The sequence below is a fragment of the Crocuta crocuta genome, unplaced genomic scaffold (assembly GCF_008692635.1).
Source record: "Crocuta crocuta isolate KB4526 unplaced genomic scaffold, BGI_CrCroc_1.0 scaffold205, whole genome shotgun sequence".
In the NCBI taxonomy this organism is placed as follows: Eukaryota; Metazoa; Chordata; class Mammalia; order Carnivora; family Hyaenidae; genus Crocuta; species Crocuta crocuta.
Genome location: NW_027530644.1, coordinates 2,742,278 through 2,761,094, shown reverse-complemented (window position 1 = coordinate 2,761,094; position 18,817 = coordinate 2,742,278). Strand labels below are relative to the sequence as shown.

Sequence of the window (18,817 nt, the reverse complement as noted above, 5' to 3'; positions counted from 1 at the left end):
TTAAACTCTCCATAAAAAGAGGGTAATATTTACCTTGCAGTGTTGCTGTGAGATTAACTGAAATAAGGAACAGAGGAAGGATTTAATAACAGTATGCCTGTTTTGCCAGTTTCTAAGCCTGAATAAATTTTACCTTCTGCCCTTTCTGCTTCGGCTCTAAGGCCACAAGACATTGCTAGAGAAAGTAATATCACAGTGCTGACTTAGCCAATTACAAAGTTATGACCAAGTACAGTTTTCTCATTAGTAAACTAAGACATAAATAATACCTATTTCCTAGGACCGTTTTAAGAATTCCATAAGATGGTGCATGTAAAGTATTAATTATAGTGCGTGGCATACGCTAGGTACTCAGTAAATGACCAAATGGTAATCATTCTGTAGCTTAGCAATCTTTTTATTTATTTTAGGTGAACTCCTTAGCATACATCCAAAAAGTGTTATTCTACACTCTCTTCAACCTTCCTTCAGCCTTAAATGCATTAGGTCTGTTGGTAAATAATTAGCCTGCCTACTTTATTGAAAAGATGAGCAGTCCACATGATATTCCCCAGCTCTTTCCTTCCTTCAAACACTCCTTTACCAACGTAAAATCCTTTGTATATCCTTCAGGTCTCAGATAAACAGGGATCCTCAGTGAACTCCTTATGCAATTCATTCATTTATTCATTCAGCAAATTAAAAAAAAAATTTTTTTAATGTTTTATTTATTTCTGAGAGAGCAAGAGACAGACAGCGTGAGCAGGGGAGGGTCAGAGAGAGCGGGAGACACCGAATCTGAAAACAGGCTCCAGGCTCTGAGCTGGCAGTCAGCACAGAGCCCGACACAGGGCTCAAACCCATGAACTGTGAGATCATGACCTGAGCTGAAGTCAGACACCCAACCGAGGCACCCAGGCGCCCCTCATTCAACAATTTTATTGAATATCTATGACCTTCCAGGTGCTGTGCCAAGAGCTGAGCATGGTGGTAAAAAAAGGTCAGAGATGGTCCCTACTCTCAGGGAGCATCATATGGGAGGGGAGATTGATACCGTAGATACATGTTTACAAATTTCCTTCCCTTTCCTCGAGACTGTTTCCTCAATTATTCCAGCATATCCTCCACTGATTCTGCCCTCGCCAACATGAAAACAATCTTTGTTTGGCCCCAGTCATCCTCTATAGTTAATATGTTCTATTTCCCTTCTTCCTAACTTTTCAAGCTTCTAGAATACTCTATTTCCATTGCCTCCCTTTCCACATAAGGTCAATAAAGACTAAGAAACCTGTGTGACTTCCTAAAAATAATATCCATGCTGAAAGTAGCAAGTATACTTTTCTTCTGAAATTCTCCTCTTTCTTAGTGCCTAAGATCCCAGACTGATAATTCTGCTTTCACTTTAGGTTCCTTCATTTCCATTCCAAATAGTGCGTATTCCCTCAAAGGTGAGTCCCTGCTCTCTAAATTTCTCTCTACATTCTCCATCTGCTAGCTTATTTGCCTTCAAATGATTTTTCTCTTTTATTTCAATGATTCTCAAATCCACATATCTATGTTTCTTCTCACAGAACAAGGCCTTTCAAAATGCAAGTACTGAATAAATCATCACAGAATGAAATCAGGAACAAGCAAGCCAACCAGTCAACCAACAAGAATTTCTACTTGAACATCATTTCAAATTTACACCTAAAACGAAACTCATGGTCAATTGCTCCTCCACTCCAATCCCAGACAATTCAGCTCCATGCCCATCACCTATGTTCAATTTAATTCTTTCTTCATCTTGCTCTATTAAACTGTTCCTCAAAATGTTTCTTAAATCCACTTTTTCCACTTTGTTCTTATCAGTATCACAATAAGACCTAATCTGGTCAACTACTCTCTGCCCACTTCAACTGTGCACACTTTCTCCAGATTAATCTTCTGAAAGAAATAATGCCCCCCCCCCATTTAAAATTCACTAACGACTTTCTCTTGACTAAAATCAAAGTTCATTTAAAGCAACTACATCCTGGCACTCATCTCTCTGTCTCTTCTTTTTCTCTCTTCACTCCCTACTATTTTCCTAAATTAAACCAGAATAGTATTTTGAAAACATTTTTAAGTAGCAAAATCCTTCACTTAAATGAAATCTTACATAAAATTCCAACACATAAAAGTAGAGGAAGATATAAATACACAAATCAGAGAACTCAGTCTCCTATTGAATTTTTGCCCCCTTTTGCTAATTGAAACCAAGAGCTCCCAAGAACACAGCCTGAAATACATTCCCTTAATCTGTATCCCTTGAATGTTTCCTAAAACAAACTATCTCTGCTGGAATTTGGTCCCTAATTCCCTTCTTTCCCCTTCTTCCCTCTCCATGACACCTTTTAATAAGCCAGCACTAATTTTATTCTGCCCGTGGAAACTTTACTGAGTACTCCATGTTAACCTCTCTTTCCTATGAACTCCTAGAATAACTTGCACTTACAATATGTAAGGATCTATACCAAACCTTGACTGAATGTTCACCACAATCAGTAACGTACAGAGATGTAACTATATATCTACATACATATATGAAATTACGATCCACATTCTATAGATGAGGACACATATCAGATGATTTGCAAAAGGTCTGTATATAGTGGCACCAAATCTGAACTCAGTCTGCCTCTAAATCTGTACTCTATATTAGTTCTTTCCAACCTTTTACATGTCACTAAACACATATAAACTGATCTTTGTAAAGCACTCTACAGTAAATGAAAGAAACTACTCACAGCTGAAGGCAATTAGCTTTGAGTAACCCAGGTCTAGCCCAGCTACCCCAGGGGTTTATGGGATCAACACTGGAGTATACTGGAAGTTCACCAGCAGTACACCAGATAAGAAACTGCTGTACATATTCATTCATTTGGTATATAATAGTATCTGCCACGTAGCAGGGAGTCAAATATATATATATATGTTTGGGTTACTGATAAAGGTCAACATTATTATGTTCAAATTGCCTACAGGAGAACAAATGAGAGCTGATGATTTTCAATGTCTTTGTTTTTATAGGCTAATAACCAATTTATGTATCTGTAACACTGGTTCCCAATCTTTAGTGTGCATCAATTTCTCCTGGAATTCTTGTTAAATCACACATGGTGGGACCCACCGTCAGAGTCTGATTCAGAGAGTGTGCATTTCTAACAAATTTCCAGATGACGAAAAAGCCGGTGCTGCTATGACAGGTCTTGGGAGAACAACTAGTCTTAAAAACAAAAACCTCATCAATAAATGTGACTCATACTTTCACCACCACCCTCTGCCAACATATTCAAGCCTTTGGTAGTCAGATTTTAATGACATAAGTCTGTTTTATGTCATGATGCAGACTGGACTCTAGGACAAAAGAGAAAGTTTTTTAAACAGTGCTAAATGTTCCTTGACCCAATTATAACAACATGTAGACCTTAAGTATGCAATCATGAAGGACAGGAATTTCAGCAGTATAAAATGTTCATGAGATACATTGTGTTTAGTATCCAATAGAGCCAGGTCAAAGCAATTTAGAACAACACTATAAACAATCTGATTAAGAGGATACATTGCTTTGAATTTATTAGAATTATCTAGTACAACTTAATTCTTAAAGCTAATGTGTGATACACTTTAATATTTAAGTTCCAAGTGAAAGAGTATTTTAGGGGTATGTTTTTTTTTTCAGGCTTTAAATAGAGGTTTGATTAATTTAATCTCTTACACACAGGGTGAGGCTTTTTCTCAGGTAGACTGGCATGTAAATTAAAATTACAACTAAGAAAAACTTCCATAAAACTATCCTATAATTAAATAATTAATACTTCATAAAGCATAGGTGCATTTATTTTACGAATCTAAGAACTTATTTAAGGAATAAGGCACTTAAAACTTCAAATACCTCTTAAAGAATCATTCACAAATCCAAAGAATTCAATTTGGCAACCTAAGTGCAATTTTAAAATGTCCTCACCCCCCAGTGACAAGGGCAACTGAAAAGGCTTTTGATTTTCAAGTTCTGACCCAAGAGAGTGAAACATAGTAAGAAACTGCAGTCACTTTTTCCATGGACACACAAATCCACAGCTCTTCACAGAACATTTCCTCCTAAAGAAGAACGAAGGGCTGACCTAACAGCTTCCTTACAACAGAAGAGAGAATGGCAAAGGAGACAGATACATGGTAACAGTAATGAAGGGAATCCCCGACTGGAATGCTGAGGTGAGGAGGGAGGGCACTGAGGGACAAGGAGCAGGTCACCTCCCCTGGAACACAGGAAAAAGGGGGAAAAAAGGCCTAATTTAAAAGAACAATGAGCATATAGAACAGCCATCCCTAGAACTCTGCCCCAGGGCAGGGGTGCTGCTGAACTCTCTGTGGCTCTAAGGGACTGATGAACACCATGGTTTACGCTTCCCCTCTACCTTGAGAGGGCAGACTGGGGCAGGGTCCGGTCCCCACACACACCTTGCTGTCTCATCCAGCACCATGTCCCTAGACCACATCAGCCCCTGAAGGACCAGGGAAAAAAAAAAAAAAGCTGTGGTTTCAAAGGGCAACTAGCATACAAAAACGCCAGCCCTGGAATTCAGACAAATGGCGGGAGAGCTGCTAGAACTCTTTCCAGGTTAGAGAGGCTGGCAAGAGCCTTGGTTTATGCTCCCCTTTCATCCAGATAATGTGAAAGGAGGCAGGGTCTGTGCATCCTAACTGACCTGCCACCTCAGTGAGCCCTGGTGCCCTGGCCTGCAGCAGCCCCGGCCATTCCACCAATGTGGCCCCAGGGCAGAGCACACAGAGACATCCCTGGACACTTCAGGTTCATACCACAGCAGCTTCAGGCGGCTTGCTGGGATACAGCCAGTGCAGAGCACTCTGGGACCTCCCAGCCAACACCTGCTTCAGTTTCAGCCACCTGACAAGGCGTACCCTGTGCAGAGCACCCAGGACACCCAACCCAGGGGCACCTGGCTGGCTCTGTCAGTGGAGCGCATGACTCTTGATCTCAGGGTTGTGATCTTGAGCCCCACACTGGGTGTAGAGAGCACTTAAAAAAATAAAAATCTTAAAAAAAAAAAAAAAAACCTTCTATTTTCTTTCTTCTTCCTCATCTTTTTTTTTTTTTTTTTAATTTGAAAGGACACTCGACCCACACCAGCCTCGACTCCAGCTACCCTGCAGGGCCCTCCCTGTGCTGAGCAACCTGGGACACCCCGATTTACACCCACTTCAGTTCTGGCTCTCCTGTCAGAATACACTCAGTGTGGAGAAACCTAGAATCCCTGGCTTGCACCCACCCCAGCAATGGCTGTTCTGCCAGGATACCTTTGCCTGGAGGGTCCAGGGATCACAGTGACCCACAACCACTTTAGCTTTAGCTATACTGGCAGGTGCCCTCTGTGCAGAGCGCCCCAGGAGTACCAGAGCCCGTGCCCACTCCAGCTGTAGCTGTCCTGCCAGGGCATCTTCTGCACAGAGAGCCTTAGGACAACCCTAGCCGAGGCACACACAGGCTACACAGACAATGACCATACACAAAATCACTTCTTCAAGTTTGAAGTAGCTGTTCCACCTAATTCATAGAAACAAACACAGAAAGTAAAGCAAAATGGGGAGATGGAGGAATATGCTTCCCCAAGAGCACAAAATAAAACCTCAGAAAAAGAAATACATGAATAAGAATATGCCTGATAAGGGGCACCTGGGTGGCTCAGTTGGTTGAGCATCTGACTTCAGCTCAGGTCATGATCTCACAGTTTGTGAGTTTGAGCCCCATGTCAGGCTCTGTGCTGACAGCTCAGAGCCTGGAGTGTTCTTAAAATTCTGTGTCTGTCTCTCTCTCTCTGTCCCTCCTCTCCTCATGCTCTATTTAATAAAACAGACATTAAAAAAAATAAGAATATGCCTGATAAATAGTTTAAAGTAATGATCATAATGATATTCACTGGAATGGAGAGGAGTATGGAATAACTCAGTAAGACCTTCAAAAATAAAGAGAGAAAATATAAGAATGAACTAATCAGAGTTAAAGAATACAATAACTGAAACCAAAACTATAACAGAGGGAGGCCAGTATAGATTACTGGATGTAGAAGAATGGATCATTGATCTGGAAGACAAAATAATGGAAAGTACCCGCGCTGAAAAGCAAAAAGAAAAAAGAGTGTTAAAAAAAAAAAAAAAGAGGATAGGTTAAGGGGTATTTTAGACAAAATTAAGTAATCATTCACAATATAGAGGGCCCTGATGGAGGAGACAGAGGAGGAGGCAAAAAATGTAGATGAAAAAATAATAGCTGAAAACAACCCTAAACAACAGGAAAAAATAGACCTCCCGGTTGAAGAACCACAGAGAGTTTCAAATAAGTTGAACACAAGGAGGTCCATCCCATGAAATATAATAACTAAAATGTTAAAGTTTAAAGGTAAAGAGAGAATTTTAAAAGCAGTGAGAAAAGCAGTAAGTTATATACAAGGGAAACCACATAAAGCTATCAGCTGGTTTTTCAGCAGAAATTTTGCAGGCCAGAAAGGAATGGCATGATGTATTATTCAAAGTGCTAAAAGTAAAAAAAAACCTGTGATCAAGAATACTCTATCCAGCAAGATTATCATTTAGCAATGAGAAACAGTTAAAAAAAAAAAAAAAAGGTTTCCCAAATACAAGTTAAAGTTCATCACCACCAAACTTGCCTTACATGAAATGTTACACAGAGCACGTTAGAAGAGGCCATAATTAGACATAAGAATAGTTAGATGATGAATAAAAAGATGTAAAATATGACAACATATACATACAAGGTAGAAAAGGGAGTTTAAAAAAAAGATTTTAAGTGTGTTCAAACTTAAGTGACCATCAATTTAATACAGACTGCTATATACTTAGGATGTTATACACGAACCTCATGGTAAGCACAAAACCAACACCTACAATAGATAAACAAAAAATAAAGAGAAAGCTTCGTGGAGCCTGGGTGGCTCAGTCAGGTGAGCATGACTTCGGTTCAGGTCATGATCTCGTGGTTCATGTGTTTGAGGCCAACATTGGGATCTCTACTGTCAGCGCAGAGCCTGCATCAGATGTTCTGTCTCCCGCTCTCTGTCCCTGCCCCGCTGTGCACTCTCTCACAAAAACAAATAAACATTAATGAATAAAGAGAAAGTCAAACATAACATTACTAGATGTTAGCAATCACAATGAAAGGGAACAAGAGAAGAAAAAAGAGAAGAACTACAGAAACAACCAGAAAAGTTAACAAAATGGGTATAAGTACATACCTGTCAATAATTACTTTAACTGTAAATGTACTGAACACTCCAATCAAAAGATAGAGGTGGTGGGATTAAAAAAACAAACAAACAAACCCCACAAGAGCCATCTATAATGTGCCTACAAGAAGTTCACTTCAGACGGAGAGACACATACAGACTGAAAGTGAATGGACTGAAAGAGATAGCCCATGAAAATGAAAGAGAAAATAAAACCAGGGTAGCATTACTTACATCAGGCAAAATAGGCTTTAAAACAAAGACTGTAACAAGAAGTAAGCAGGGGCATTACATAATGATAAAAGGATCAATCTAACAAGAGAATATAACAATTGTACATATCTATGCACCCAACATTGAAGCACCTAAGTACACAAAGCAAAGATTAAGAGAAACAATGGGAGTAATTAGCAGTAATGCAATAATATTAAGGAACTTTAAAACCTCATTTATATCTATGTATAAATCTTTCAGGCAGGAAATCAATACGGAAATAGTGTCTCTGAATGACATATTAGACCAGATGGACATAACAAATATACACAGATCCAAAAACAACAGAATACACAGTCTTTTCAAGGGCACATGGAACAACCTCCAGGGCATGTTAGGCCACATAACAAATCTCAAAAAATGTACGAAGACTGAAAGCATATCATGCATCTTTTACAACCACAACATGACAATGGAAATTACAAGAAAAAAAAAACTGGAAAAAACACAAACATGTAAAACTAAACATGATACTAAATAACCAATGGGTTAACAAAGAAATCAAAGTAGAAGTAAAAAAGTACATGGAGACAAATGAAGGTAAAATCACAATGGTCCAAAATCTTTGGGATGCAGCTAAAGCAGTTCTAAGAGTAAAATATATAACTATACAAGTCCCTCAAGAAGAAAAAGCTCAATCTAAACTTACACTTTAAAGATTTAACAAAGGACAAAGTCCTTTGTTAGAAGGAAATAATAAAAATCAGAGCATAAATAAAAGACATAGAGACTTGAAAAAGAAAATAAAACATAGAAAAGATCAATGAAACCAAGAACCGAGTCTTTGAAAAGAAATACAAAATTGATAAACCTTGACCTAGACTTACCAAAAGGGGGTGGGGAGGGAGGATGGGAGGGAGAGAGAGAAAGGGAGAGGAAGAGTGAGAGAGGGAGAGGGAGGGAGGGNAGAAAAAGAAAGAGAAAGAGAGGGGGGGGGAGAGAGAGAGAGAGAAAGGACCCAAATAAATATAATCAGAAAAAGAGGAAAAATAACCAACTAATCAACAGCACGGAAATACAAAGGATTATAAGACTACTATTAAAAATTACATGCCAAGAAATTGGACAACCTAGAAGAAACAGAAAAATTCCTGCAAACGTAGATTCTTCCAAAACTGAATCAGGAGACGGAAAAAAATATGAACAATTGCTAGTAATGAAACTTAATCAATATTCAAAAGACTACAAAAAATAAAGAAAAGTCCAGGACTAGATGGATTCACAGATGAATTCTATCAAACATTTAAAGAAGAGTTAATATCTACTCTCAAACTAATGCAAAAAAATAGAAGAGGAAGGAAAGCTTTCAAATGCATTCTACAAGGCCAGCATTACCCTGATACCAAAGCCAAACACACCACTAGTAAAAAATAAACCCACAGGCCAGTATCTCTGACAAATAAAAATATCACCAAGCTGCATTTAACAATACATTAAAGCGATCATTCACCATGATCAAGTGAGATTTATTGCAGTGATGCATAAATGTCTCAACATTTAAAATCAATCAATGGGATACATCTTACTAACAAAGAATAAAAATCCTATGACCAACTCCATAAATGCAGAAAATGCATTTGACTAAATTCAATATCCAATCATGATAAAAACTCTCTCAACAAAGTGAGTTTAGAAGGCCTACCTCAAAATAAAGGCTATATGTGGAAAACATCTAACATCAACATACCACAGCTAACATCATACTCAATGGTGAAAAAGAGCTTTTCCTCTAAGATCAGAAGTAAGACAAGGATGTCCACTCTCATCACTCTTATTCAACAAAGTACTGGAAGTTGTATCCAGAGAAAACAGACAAGAAAAAAGAAATAAAAGACATCCATATATGTAAAGAAGAAAGCAAACTATCACTATTTGCAGATGACATGATACTAGACATAGAAAACCCTAAATACAACACCAAAGAACCACTGGAGGTAATATATGAATTCAGTAGGGGCACCCGTGTGGCTCAGTCAGTTGAGTGTCTAACTCTCAGTTTCAGCTCAGGTCATGATCTCACACTTCATGAGTTTGAGTCCCACATAGGGCTCCCTGTTGATGGTTTAGGGCTGCTTTGGATTCTCATTCTCTCTTCCTCTCTCTCAAAAATAAATAATTTTAAAAACATAAATAAATGAATTCAGTAAAATTGCAAGATGGAAAATTAACAGAAACTAGTTTCATTTCTATATACTAATAACCAAGTGACCAAAAAGAGAAATTAAGAAAACAATTCCATTTACAATTGTACTAAACAGAATAATATACCTAGGAATAAATATAGCCAATAAGATGAAAGACCTGTATGTACTCTGAAAACTGTAAAAAACTGATGAAAGACATTAAGAATAACACAATAAATGGAAAGATATTTCATGCTCAATGACTAGAAGAATTAATCTTGTTAAAATGCCCATCCGACCCAAAGCAATCTATAGATTCAGCGAGATCTCTATCAAAATACCAATAGCGGGGCGCCTGGGTGGCTTAGTCGGTTAAGCGTCCGACTTTCGCTTGGGTCATGATCTCGCGGTTCGTGGATTCGAGCCCCGAATCGGGCTCTGGGCTGGCTGCCAGCTCAGAGCCTGGAGCCTGTTTCGGGTTCTGTGTCTCCCTCTCTCTCTGACCCTCCCCTGCTCACGCTGTCTCTCTCTCTCTCAAAAATAAACAAAATATTAAAAAAAAAAATACCAATAGCATTTTTCACAGAACTGGAACAAATTATCCTAAAATTTGTATGGAACCGCAAAAGACCTTGAAACCACCAAAGCAATCTTGAGAAAAACAGCAAAGCTAGAGGTACCACTCTAGATTTTAAGATATACTACAAAGCTGCAGAAATCAAAACAATATGGCAGTGGCACAAAAACAAGATACATAGATGAGTGGAACAGAATAGAGCCCAGAAATAAAGCCACACTTATATGATCAATTAATCTATGACAAAGGAGGCAAGACTATACAATGGGGAAGATAGTCTCTGTAATAAATAATGTGGGGAAAAAAGGAGACTTATGTGCAGGAGAATGAAACTGGACCACTTCTTACACCATGCATGAAAATAAATTCAAAAAGGATTAAGATCTTAAATGTGAAACCTGAGGGGTGCCTGGTGGCTCAGTGGCCTACTTCAGCTTAGATCATGATCTCGCCGACTGTGGGTTCAAGCACCGCATTGGGCTCGGTGCTGGCAGCTCAGAGCCGGGAGTCTCCTTCTGATTCTGTGTCTCCCTCTCTCCCTGCCCCAGCCCTGCTTGCTCGCTCACGCGCGCTCTCTCTTTCTCTCTCTCTCTCAAAAATAATAGACATTAAAAAAAATATTTTAATGTGAAACCTGAAACCATAAAAATCCTAGAAGAGAACAGAAGCAGGAATTTCTTTGACACTGGCCTTGGCAACATTTAGGTCTCCTGACGGAAGGGAAACAAAAGCAAAAATAAACTATTGGGACTAAATCAAATAAAAAGCTTTGCACAGCAAAGGAAACAAACAAAACAAAAAGTCAACCTACTGAACCCATTGCAAACGAGGTATCCAACAATGGGTTAATATGCAAAATATATAAAGAACTTCTATAATCCCACACCCCCCAAAACAAGTAATCTGATTAAAAATAGGGCAGAGAACATTACTGACATTTTTCCAAAAATGACATACTGATGGCCAACAGACACATGAAAAGACATTCAACATTACTCATCATCAGAAAAACAGAAATCAAATACAATGAGATATCACCTCACACCTGTAAGAATGGCTAATATCAAAATGATGAGAAATAACAAATGTTAGCAAAAATGTGAAGAAAAATAATCCCTCATGCACTACTGGTAGAAATGTAAACGGGTACAGCCACTGTGGAAAAAGAGTATGGAGTTTCCTCAAAAAATTAAAAATAGGATTACCATATAATACAGTTATTCCACTTCTGGGTATTTATCCAAAGAAACGCAAACAATAATTTTTTTAAATGTATATATCCCTGTGTTTATTGCAGTATTATTTACAATAGCCAAGATACAGAAGCAGCCCAAGTATCCATCAATGGATGAATATATAAAGTGGTGTGTGTGTGTGTGTGTGTGTGTGTGTGTACATATGTATATAAGTACATATATACATATATGTACTCAGCCATAATAAAGGATGAGATCTTGCCATTTGTGACAGTATGGATGGACCTAGAGGTTATTATGCTAAGTGAAATAAACCAAAGACAAATACCATAAGTATATTTGTGGAATCTAAAGTGTATACTGTGGAATCTAAAATCAAAACAAATGAATAAACAAACAAATGAAAAGCAGACTCAGACCTATAAATGGAGAAAACAACTTGCTGCTCGCCAGAAAAGGGAGTTGGAATGAGCAAAATGAGTGAATGAGAGTAGGAGATACAGGCTTCCAGTTATAGAAGAAATATATCGTGGGAATAAAAGGTAAAGCAAAAGGAATATAGCCAGTAATATAATATATTTTAACTATACTTATGGTAAGCATGGCCTAAGTTTAAATTTGTTGAACTGCTATGTTGTATACCTGAAATTAAGGTAACATCATGTGTCACTATACTTGAAAAAAGGCTTTAAAAAATGTTTAAGATACCATAAATATTCATACTCCATACAATTAAGTCCAAGAATAAAAATCCTAACTTATGAAACTAATATTCTGGGAGTCAAGTATGTGCTAAAACAGTTTACAAGATCATTCATAACAACAGAATATTCTCTTGGAAATGGTTGATGTTTTCATACAAAAATCACTTACCCTCTAATACAATATGCACACAAATAAAAATGGTATTCAAATATACTGACAAGGTAAAATCCAAAAAGAAGCCCATAACCAACAATTTTAAAATGACAATAACCCAAAATCTCAACAATTCCCAAATTAGCTGACCAAAGAAAAAAGCCCTCAGTGAATAAATAATGAAATACTTATCAAATAATGAACAAATAGAAGCATGAACAATGCTTTGACTGCGTTTCCCTCATTTCCTGTTCATTGTACATTATTTTCCTTCCCTACCTCTATATTCATCCATGTCGTTTACTTCCTTCACATCCTATTGCAAGACTGATGTTCAACATTCTCTAACACGATCCACTTTAATAATTTCCTCTAGCAATACTTTCTTTTTCACCAGTCCACCAGTCATGTTTTGTAATTGTTTTCTTGTTACTTCTATATTCCAACTCACCTTATTACCAAGCAAATGGAAAACCTAAAGCAAAAGCATTTTTAAAAAATTAATGTTGGCCCATAATCAGAAACTCTTATTTAAAGAAGCCAAATTCATTTGGACCAAGTAGAAATAGAAATGCAGGTAGAAACTTTGTTCAAACTATTTTTCTTTGTCAGTAAACCTTTATAACATCCCAGATTCATTATGCAATTTTAGTAAATATTCAAAGTTATGAAATTATATATATCTAACTAAACTACAGTTATCAACTGACCATACACAGATGACCTAACCCCAGTCAGCAGTTACCTATCTAGCAACACCACCTCTACTGGCCTACTAATCCACCTATCTTTAGTAATTATGTTAAAATAAAAGTCTGTATCTATAGCCTCATCTCTAACCACAACTCTATTTTTACAGTTCAGGTTTCTACCACCTAGAGGAGAGGCTACACACTCTTATCTAAGGTTTCCCTTGAAACACAGTGCATTCAACATGGAACTCCCTTCTAACTTTACCTGGCAAATATGCCATCCCCACTGAATGACACATTCAGTTACTATTCTTTCTGTCAGCCTCCTCCTCTGTTCTACTACAGAATCCTATGACCATCTCTACCATGGCAATTATCTTACTGAATTTGTATATTTGCATTTATGTCTTTTCCAGGAGGCTATAAAGTCCTCATAAACAAGGGCTGTGTCTTTTTGCAGTATCTCCAAAACAACACTTGCCTCATGATGAAATAAAATCTGTTGAGTAATCAATGTAAAGTAAATGGATTAAGTGTGTATATGTATACACACACACATGCATATTTCTTTGTACTTTTAATGAGAAACAGAATTTGACTGCTATATTACGTATATATCTGTAGCTGAAGCTCTATTTCTGGACATAAAATAATAGTGATGATCATTGGTTACCACTTCCTTTATAGTTCTATATTCTTCCAACCTATAATTTTGATTTAGAAAAATACATATAAGACAACAAATCTGGTTGGCTACTAAAATAATTGTTAATATTTCATAACTTGTTAAAAATATGCCTGTATCTAAAAAAGAAACAAAAAAATTTTATTTTCTCATACAGAAATCCACTTTTTAAAAAATTAATTAAAAAACAATAATTTTTAAGTGTTTAGTGTTTTTATTATTTATTTTGACAGACAGATACAGAGCATAAGCGAGGGAAGGGCAGAGAGAGAAGGAGACATAGCATCTGAAGCAGGCTCCAGGCTCTGAGCTGTCAGCAAGAGAGCCCGACATGGGGCTCGAGCTCACAAAGCGTGAGATCATGACCTGAGCTGAAGTCAGATGTTTAGCCGACTAAGCCACCCAGGTGCCCCTCAACTTCTCTCTCTTTTCAAAATCATGGCTCATAAGCACTTAGCTACTGTGACAGTTAATTTTATGAATCAATTTAACTGGGCCACAGGGTGCCCAGCCATTATCCTGGGTTTGTCTGTGAGGCTGTTTCTGGATTAGATTAACATTTGAACTGGTACACTGAGTAAAGCAGACTGCCCTCCCCTGTGTCAGCGGGTCTCTAATCCTTTTGAAGGCCTGAATGAAACAAAAAGGCTGACTGACCCTCTAGTGAGTAGGACAGAATTTCCTCCTGAATGACTGCTTTAAGCTAAGACATGCGTTTTTCCTGCCTTCAGACTCAAACTAAAACACTGGCTCTGCCTGGGGCTCAAGCCTGCCAGTCTTCCAACAGGAACTACGCTACCAGTTCTCCTGGGTCTGCAGGATGCCGACTGCAGATCTTGGGACTCGTCAGGATCCAAAATCGCATAAGCCATTCGATATAATAAATATCCTTTCTCCTCCCCTCCCTCCCTCTCTTTTTCTTTTGATTCTGTTTCTCTGGAGAACCCTAATACCCTTGCTTCCTTAATACATCAGATTCCTAATAAAAAGATCAAAAAATATTTTAAAGTAATAATATATAATGATGCCAGTGACATAGCAAGATTCTCATAAAGCTTGATGAGAGTCTAATTTTAAGCCTGTTTAAATAGCCATTTCGTATAAAAGGCATCAAAACTTTAAAGCTGTGTACAGTTTTTTACCGCATAATTTTTTTCCCTGGTGAATATATACAGAGGACATTATCAGGGCTATAATCAAAGATTTATGTGCTGAGGATACTGGCTGCAATAACATTTATGACAGAGTCAAACAGACACAATGAAATGCCCAGTAATAGGGGAATGATTAAACAAATTCTAACACTTTCAAAGGATGTAGTGTCATGCAACTCATCCAAATGATATTTTCAAAAATTACTCAACAACCTGGGGAAATTAACATTTAAAAAATGTCAACTTTTAAAATACAATATTCTAGCTAACTCTATATACCTAGATAGAAAGGCTAACGTGATAATAGTTAAACAGCAGGTGAATTTTTCTGTGTTTTTCACATTTGCTATAATCAAAATATGTTACCTTTAAAATGAAAATATATATAATAGAGGTCTAAGAAACATTACCCAAAATTGTGTTTAAAAAAACTATTAAATGAGAAATTTAAGATTCTATGGATAATTATCAATAAAGACAGTTTTAAAAACAAATCTGTAAAAATTTTAAGAGCCTTTTGTAATATATTATAAAATTATCTGAATTTTTTAAAAAAGATAAAGCTAGAGATGTGTTATAAGCTGAGGTGTATCTTCCTAAGATTCAGATGTTGAAGTCCTAACTCCCAATGTGACTTCTATTTGGAGATAAGCCATTTAAAAAGATAACTATGAGAGACAAGCAAACTAAAAAGCAGACTATGCAGAATAAACTGATGGTTGCCAGAGGGGAGATGGGTGGGGGAATGGGTTAAATAGGTGACAGGGATTAAGGAGTACACTTATTATGATGAGCACCGGGTACTGTATGGAAGTGTTAAATTACTATACTGTATACCTGAAATTAATATTACACCGTATGTTAGCTGAAATTTAAATAAAAACTTAAAAAAAATAAAAAATAAGAAGTTAATTGAGGTTAAATAAGGTCATAATGGCAGGACTCTAACCCAATATGAAAATGTCCTTATAAGTAGAGGAAGAAATATCAGAGAAGTGAACACAGAGAGAGAAAGGGCCACATGAGGACAGAGTGAGAATGGAGGCATCTAGATGCCAAGGAAAGAGGCTTTGGGAGAAACCAAATCTGCCAACACCTTGATCTTAAACTTTAGCTTCCACAACTGTGAAAAAATAAATAGTTATTGTTTAAGGCACCCAGGCTGTGGTATTTTATTATGGCAGCTCTAGCAAACTAACAGAAGACATAATAAAGTTTCATTATGAAATTTACTTGGTAAATATTCTTTGTTCTATGTAATTTATCTTTTCTAACAAGAAGCAAACCAACAAATAAGCATTAAAGAACTTAATTCATGGCACAGAAAGGACAAAAAACTGTATTTTCAAATAAAATGTTATTAGCTAGTACTACTGAAGAGAAATAAGGAATAGGAGTGGGAATCTGAGTACTATGAACAGACCAAAAAGCAGCTCTCAGGTTTCTAGTGATTGATGTCTAACTAAAAACACTCAATGAAAGGTTCTGTAGAACACAATAAAAAAGCATCTAAAATGGTTTTATTCGCAGTATCTCCTAGTTCTGAAAACATTATCATATACATACATATATAAATATATATAATGTCCATACATATTACATTCTTACAGAAATAAAACTCAACAGTTTCAGTCTTATAATGACTACTGGCAGTATACCTTCAAAGACGACTTTTTTCACTTAAGCATGACTTTACATCTTAACGTTACTGTTTCAATCTTATCCTTTGAATTAAACTTTCCCAATCTTTTGTTTAGAATCTATTAGATTAATATGGGAGGTTCTTTTTTTTTACTTAAATGAAATTGTACACACATTTATCTTTTAGAATTTTCAACTACATTTCAGGGATATATTTAAAAATAGACCGACAGACCTTAAGTTTTCAAACCAAATTAAAAATTCAGCTACTGTTCTGATTTTTCAAAAGTACCTTGTCTGGATCCATCTTTCCTCTGATAAATTCCTGCTTCCAGAACTGCAAGGCCTGCTCCAATGTTAAGCCAATGCCCTTCAAGAAGAGGCCATACTGCATTCGGCCCCCATGACGAAGATGGTGATTTTCCCGCAAGGCTTTATGTAACTGTCGCATGCAAGGTGGGAAGGATTTGGTAGAAAGCTACAAGAAAATACGAGATAAGAGTTGTTATGTGGAAGATTTACCAGGTTCCTCACAATAGCTGTTGCAAATTCAATGTAATTTATAAACTGTAAATTTAGTCTAATTAGAATAAAAACAAAACTATAAGACAGTCTTTTTAATGCAATTACAGATGAACTGTTCTCTTAATATTTTGATACTGATTACATGTTGAGAAGATATTATTTTGGATATACTGGATTGAATAAAATATATTGTTAAAATTTATTTCGCCTATTTCTCTTTTTTAATTTTTTAATTAAACTTTTTCTTTTGAGGTAACTATAGATTCACATGCAGTTGCAAGAAAATAATACAGAGGCACTTGGGTAGCTCAGTCAGTTAGCCATCTGACTCTTGGTTTCAGCTCAGGTCGTGATCTCATGGTTCGTGGGTTCAAGTCCATGACTGGGCTCTGTGCTGACAGTGCAGAGCCTGCTTGGGATTCTCTCTCCCTTTCTCTCTGTCTCTCTCTCAAAATTAATAAATAAACTTTAACAAAAAGAACAACTTTTTCATTGATGGTTTCAGTTGCATTCTCTTTAACTTCCTCAGTATCCTTCTCCCAAGGCTTAATTCTCATTTCTCACATATTTCTTGGCAAGTTCGACTCTGCCAAAGCAGGAGCAGGTCTCACTTTGTTTGCCTTTGCTGCTCCCTCTAGAGATCATCCAAGTTCTTCATTTTCTCCTATTAACAACTTTGAAATTCTTCCCTCCCCAACTAAGTCCAGCCAGGCCTCTATCCTCCCTTGCCAGGTCTACTGTTTTCATGTGTTCCTTCTTGTTCCTTCATATTATTACCAAATTATTTTTCTTAAACATTTTTCTAATCCAAAAACACCAATGAATATTTAACATCCTTGTTTTGAAGAGACAAGTTTCTGTCAACATCTGTAACTAGCTACTTTTCAATTATGTGTAACAACAGAACAAATAGGCATCAGGTGGTTTGGGAAACAAGAAGATGAATAAAAGGTAATTTTCCCCTTTAAATCACTTATGTGAAATAAAAAGAAACAGTCACTATCATACAAGTAAAACTCACATAAATCACCATAAATGGGTGCTCTAACAAGGGCATAAATCAAGTGTCATGGAACCAAGGTAAAAAAAAAAAAAAAGCCCAGTATGTTACTTTACCAGTACTAGACTACATCCTTTGCTCCAGTCAGTTGGGTTATTCCATGATCACATGGTTATGTTTTGTACTTCTCACTTCTGTCACTCCACTGGCCCTGCTTGGGGTTAAAACCCTTCCTACTTCCCATATCATCTAGACAAAGCAGAGCCAGTGGTCAAGATGCAATTCAACTTCAGCTTCCTTTGGCACAATTCCTTAAGTACTGTTTACTCATTCAATCACTGAATATCTACTGAACACAACTCTGTGTAGAGCCTTGAAGAATTAGCAGTGAACAAAGAAGTCAAATACCCTGTCCTCAAAGAACTTAACATTCAAATGGGAGAACAGACAATGAATACAGACATAAAGGTAACATCTAATTCCAAAAGCCTTGGAAATAAAATAGATTAATGGGATCAAGTGTGAATAGGAAAGGAATACTTCAGGTAGCCAGTAAAGTCTCTCTGAGGAGTTGGCATTGCAGCTATGATCCCATTTTAAAGAGGATTTCAGTCAAATGAGATCCAGGAAAGGAAACAAAAGCAAACATCTTGAGAAGGAATGAACATAGTGTGCTCCAGAGATAGCAATAACGTTCAAGTGGCTAAACATGTGAATGGGTCAGAATGGAGAAGTGAAACTGGAATCGTGAGTACACAGGGCAGTATAGGCCATAGTTATAAGTTTGGATTTTAGTCTAGATGTGATAGAAACTCAACAGAGAGTTCAGAT

The 18,817-nt window shown here is 37.0% G+C and overlaps 1 protein-coding gene across 2 annotated transcripts in view; it reads right to left on the bottom strand.

The window, feature by feature from the left end:
- Positions 1-18,817, bottom strand: part of PRIM2 (DNA primase subunit 2) — a 329,721-nt gene that overhangs the window by 114,880 nt on the left and 196,024 nt on the right. For both annotated transcript variants that reach the window (XM_077769099.1, XM_077769100.1), the window contains exon 10: positions 16,754-16,939. In XM_077769099.1, the coding sequence (XP_077625225.1) occupies positions 16,754-16,939 (186 nt within the window). The remainder of the gene's footprint in view (positions 1-16,753; positions 16,940-18,817) is intronic.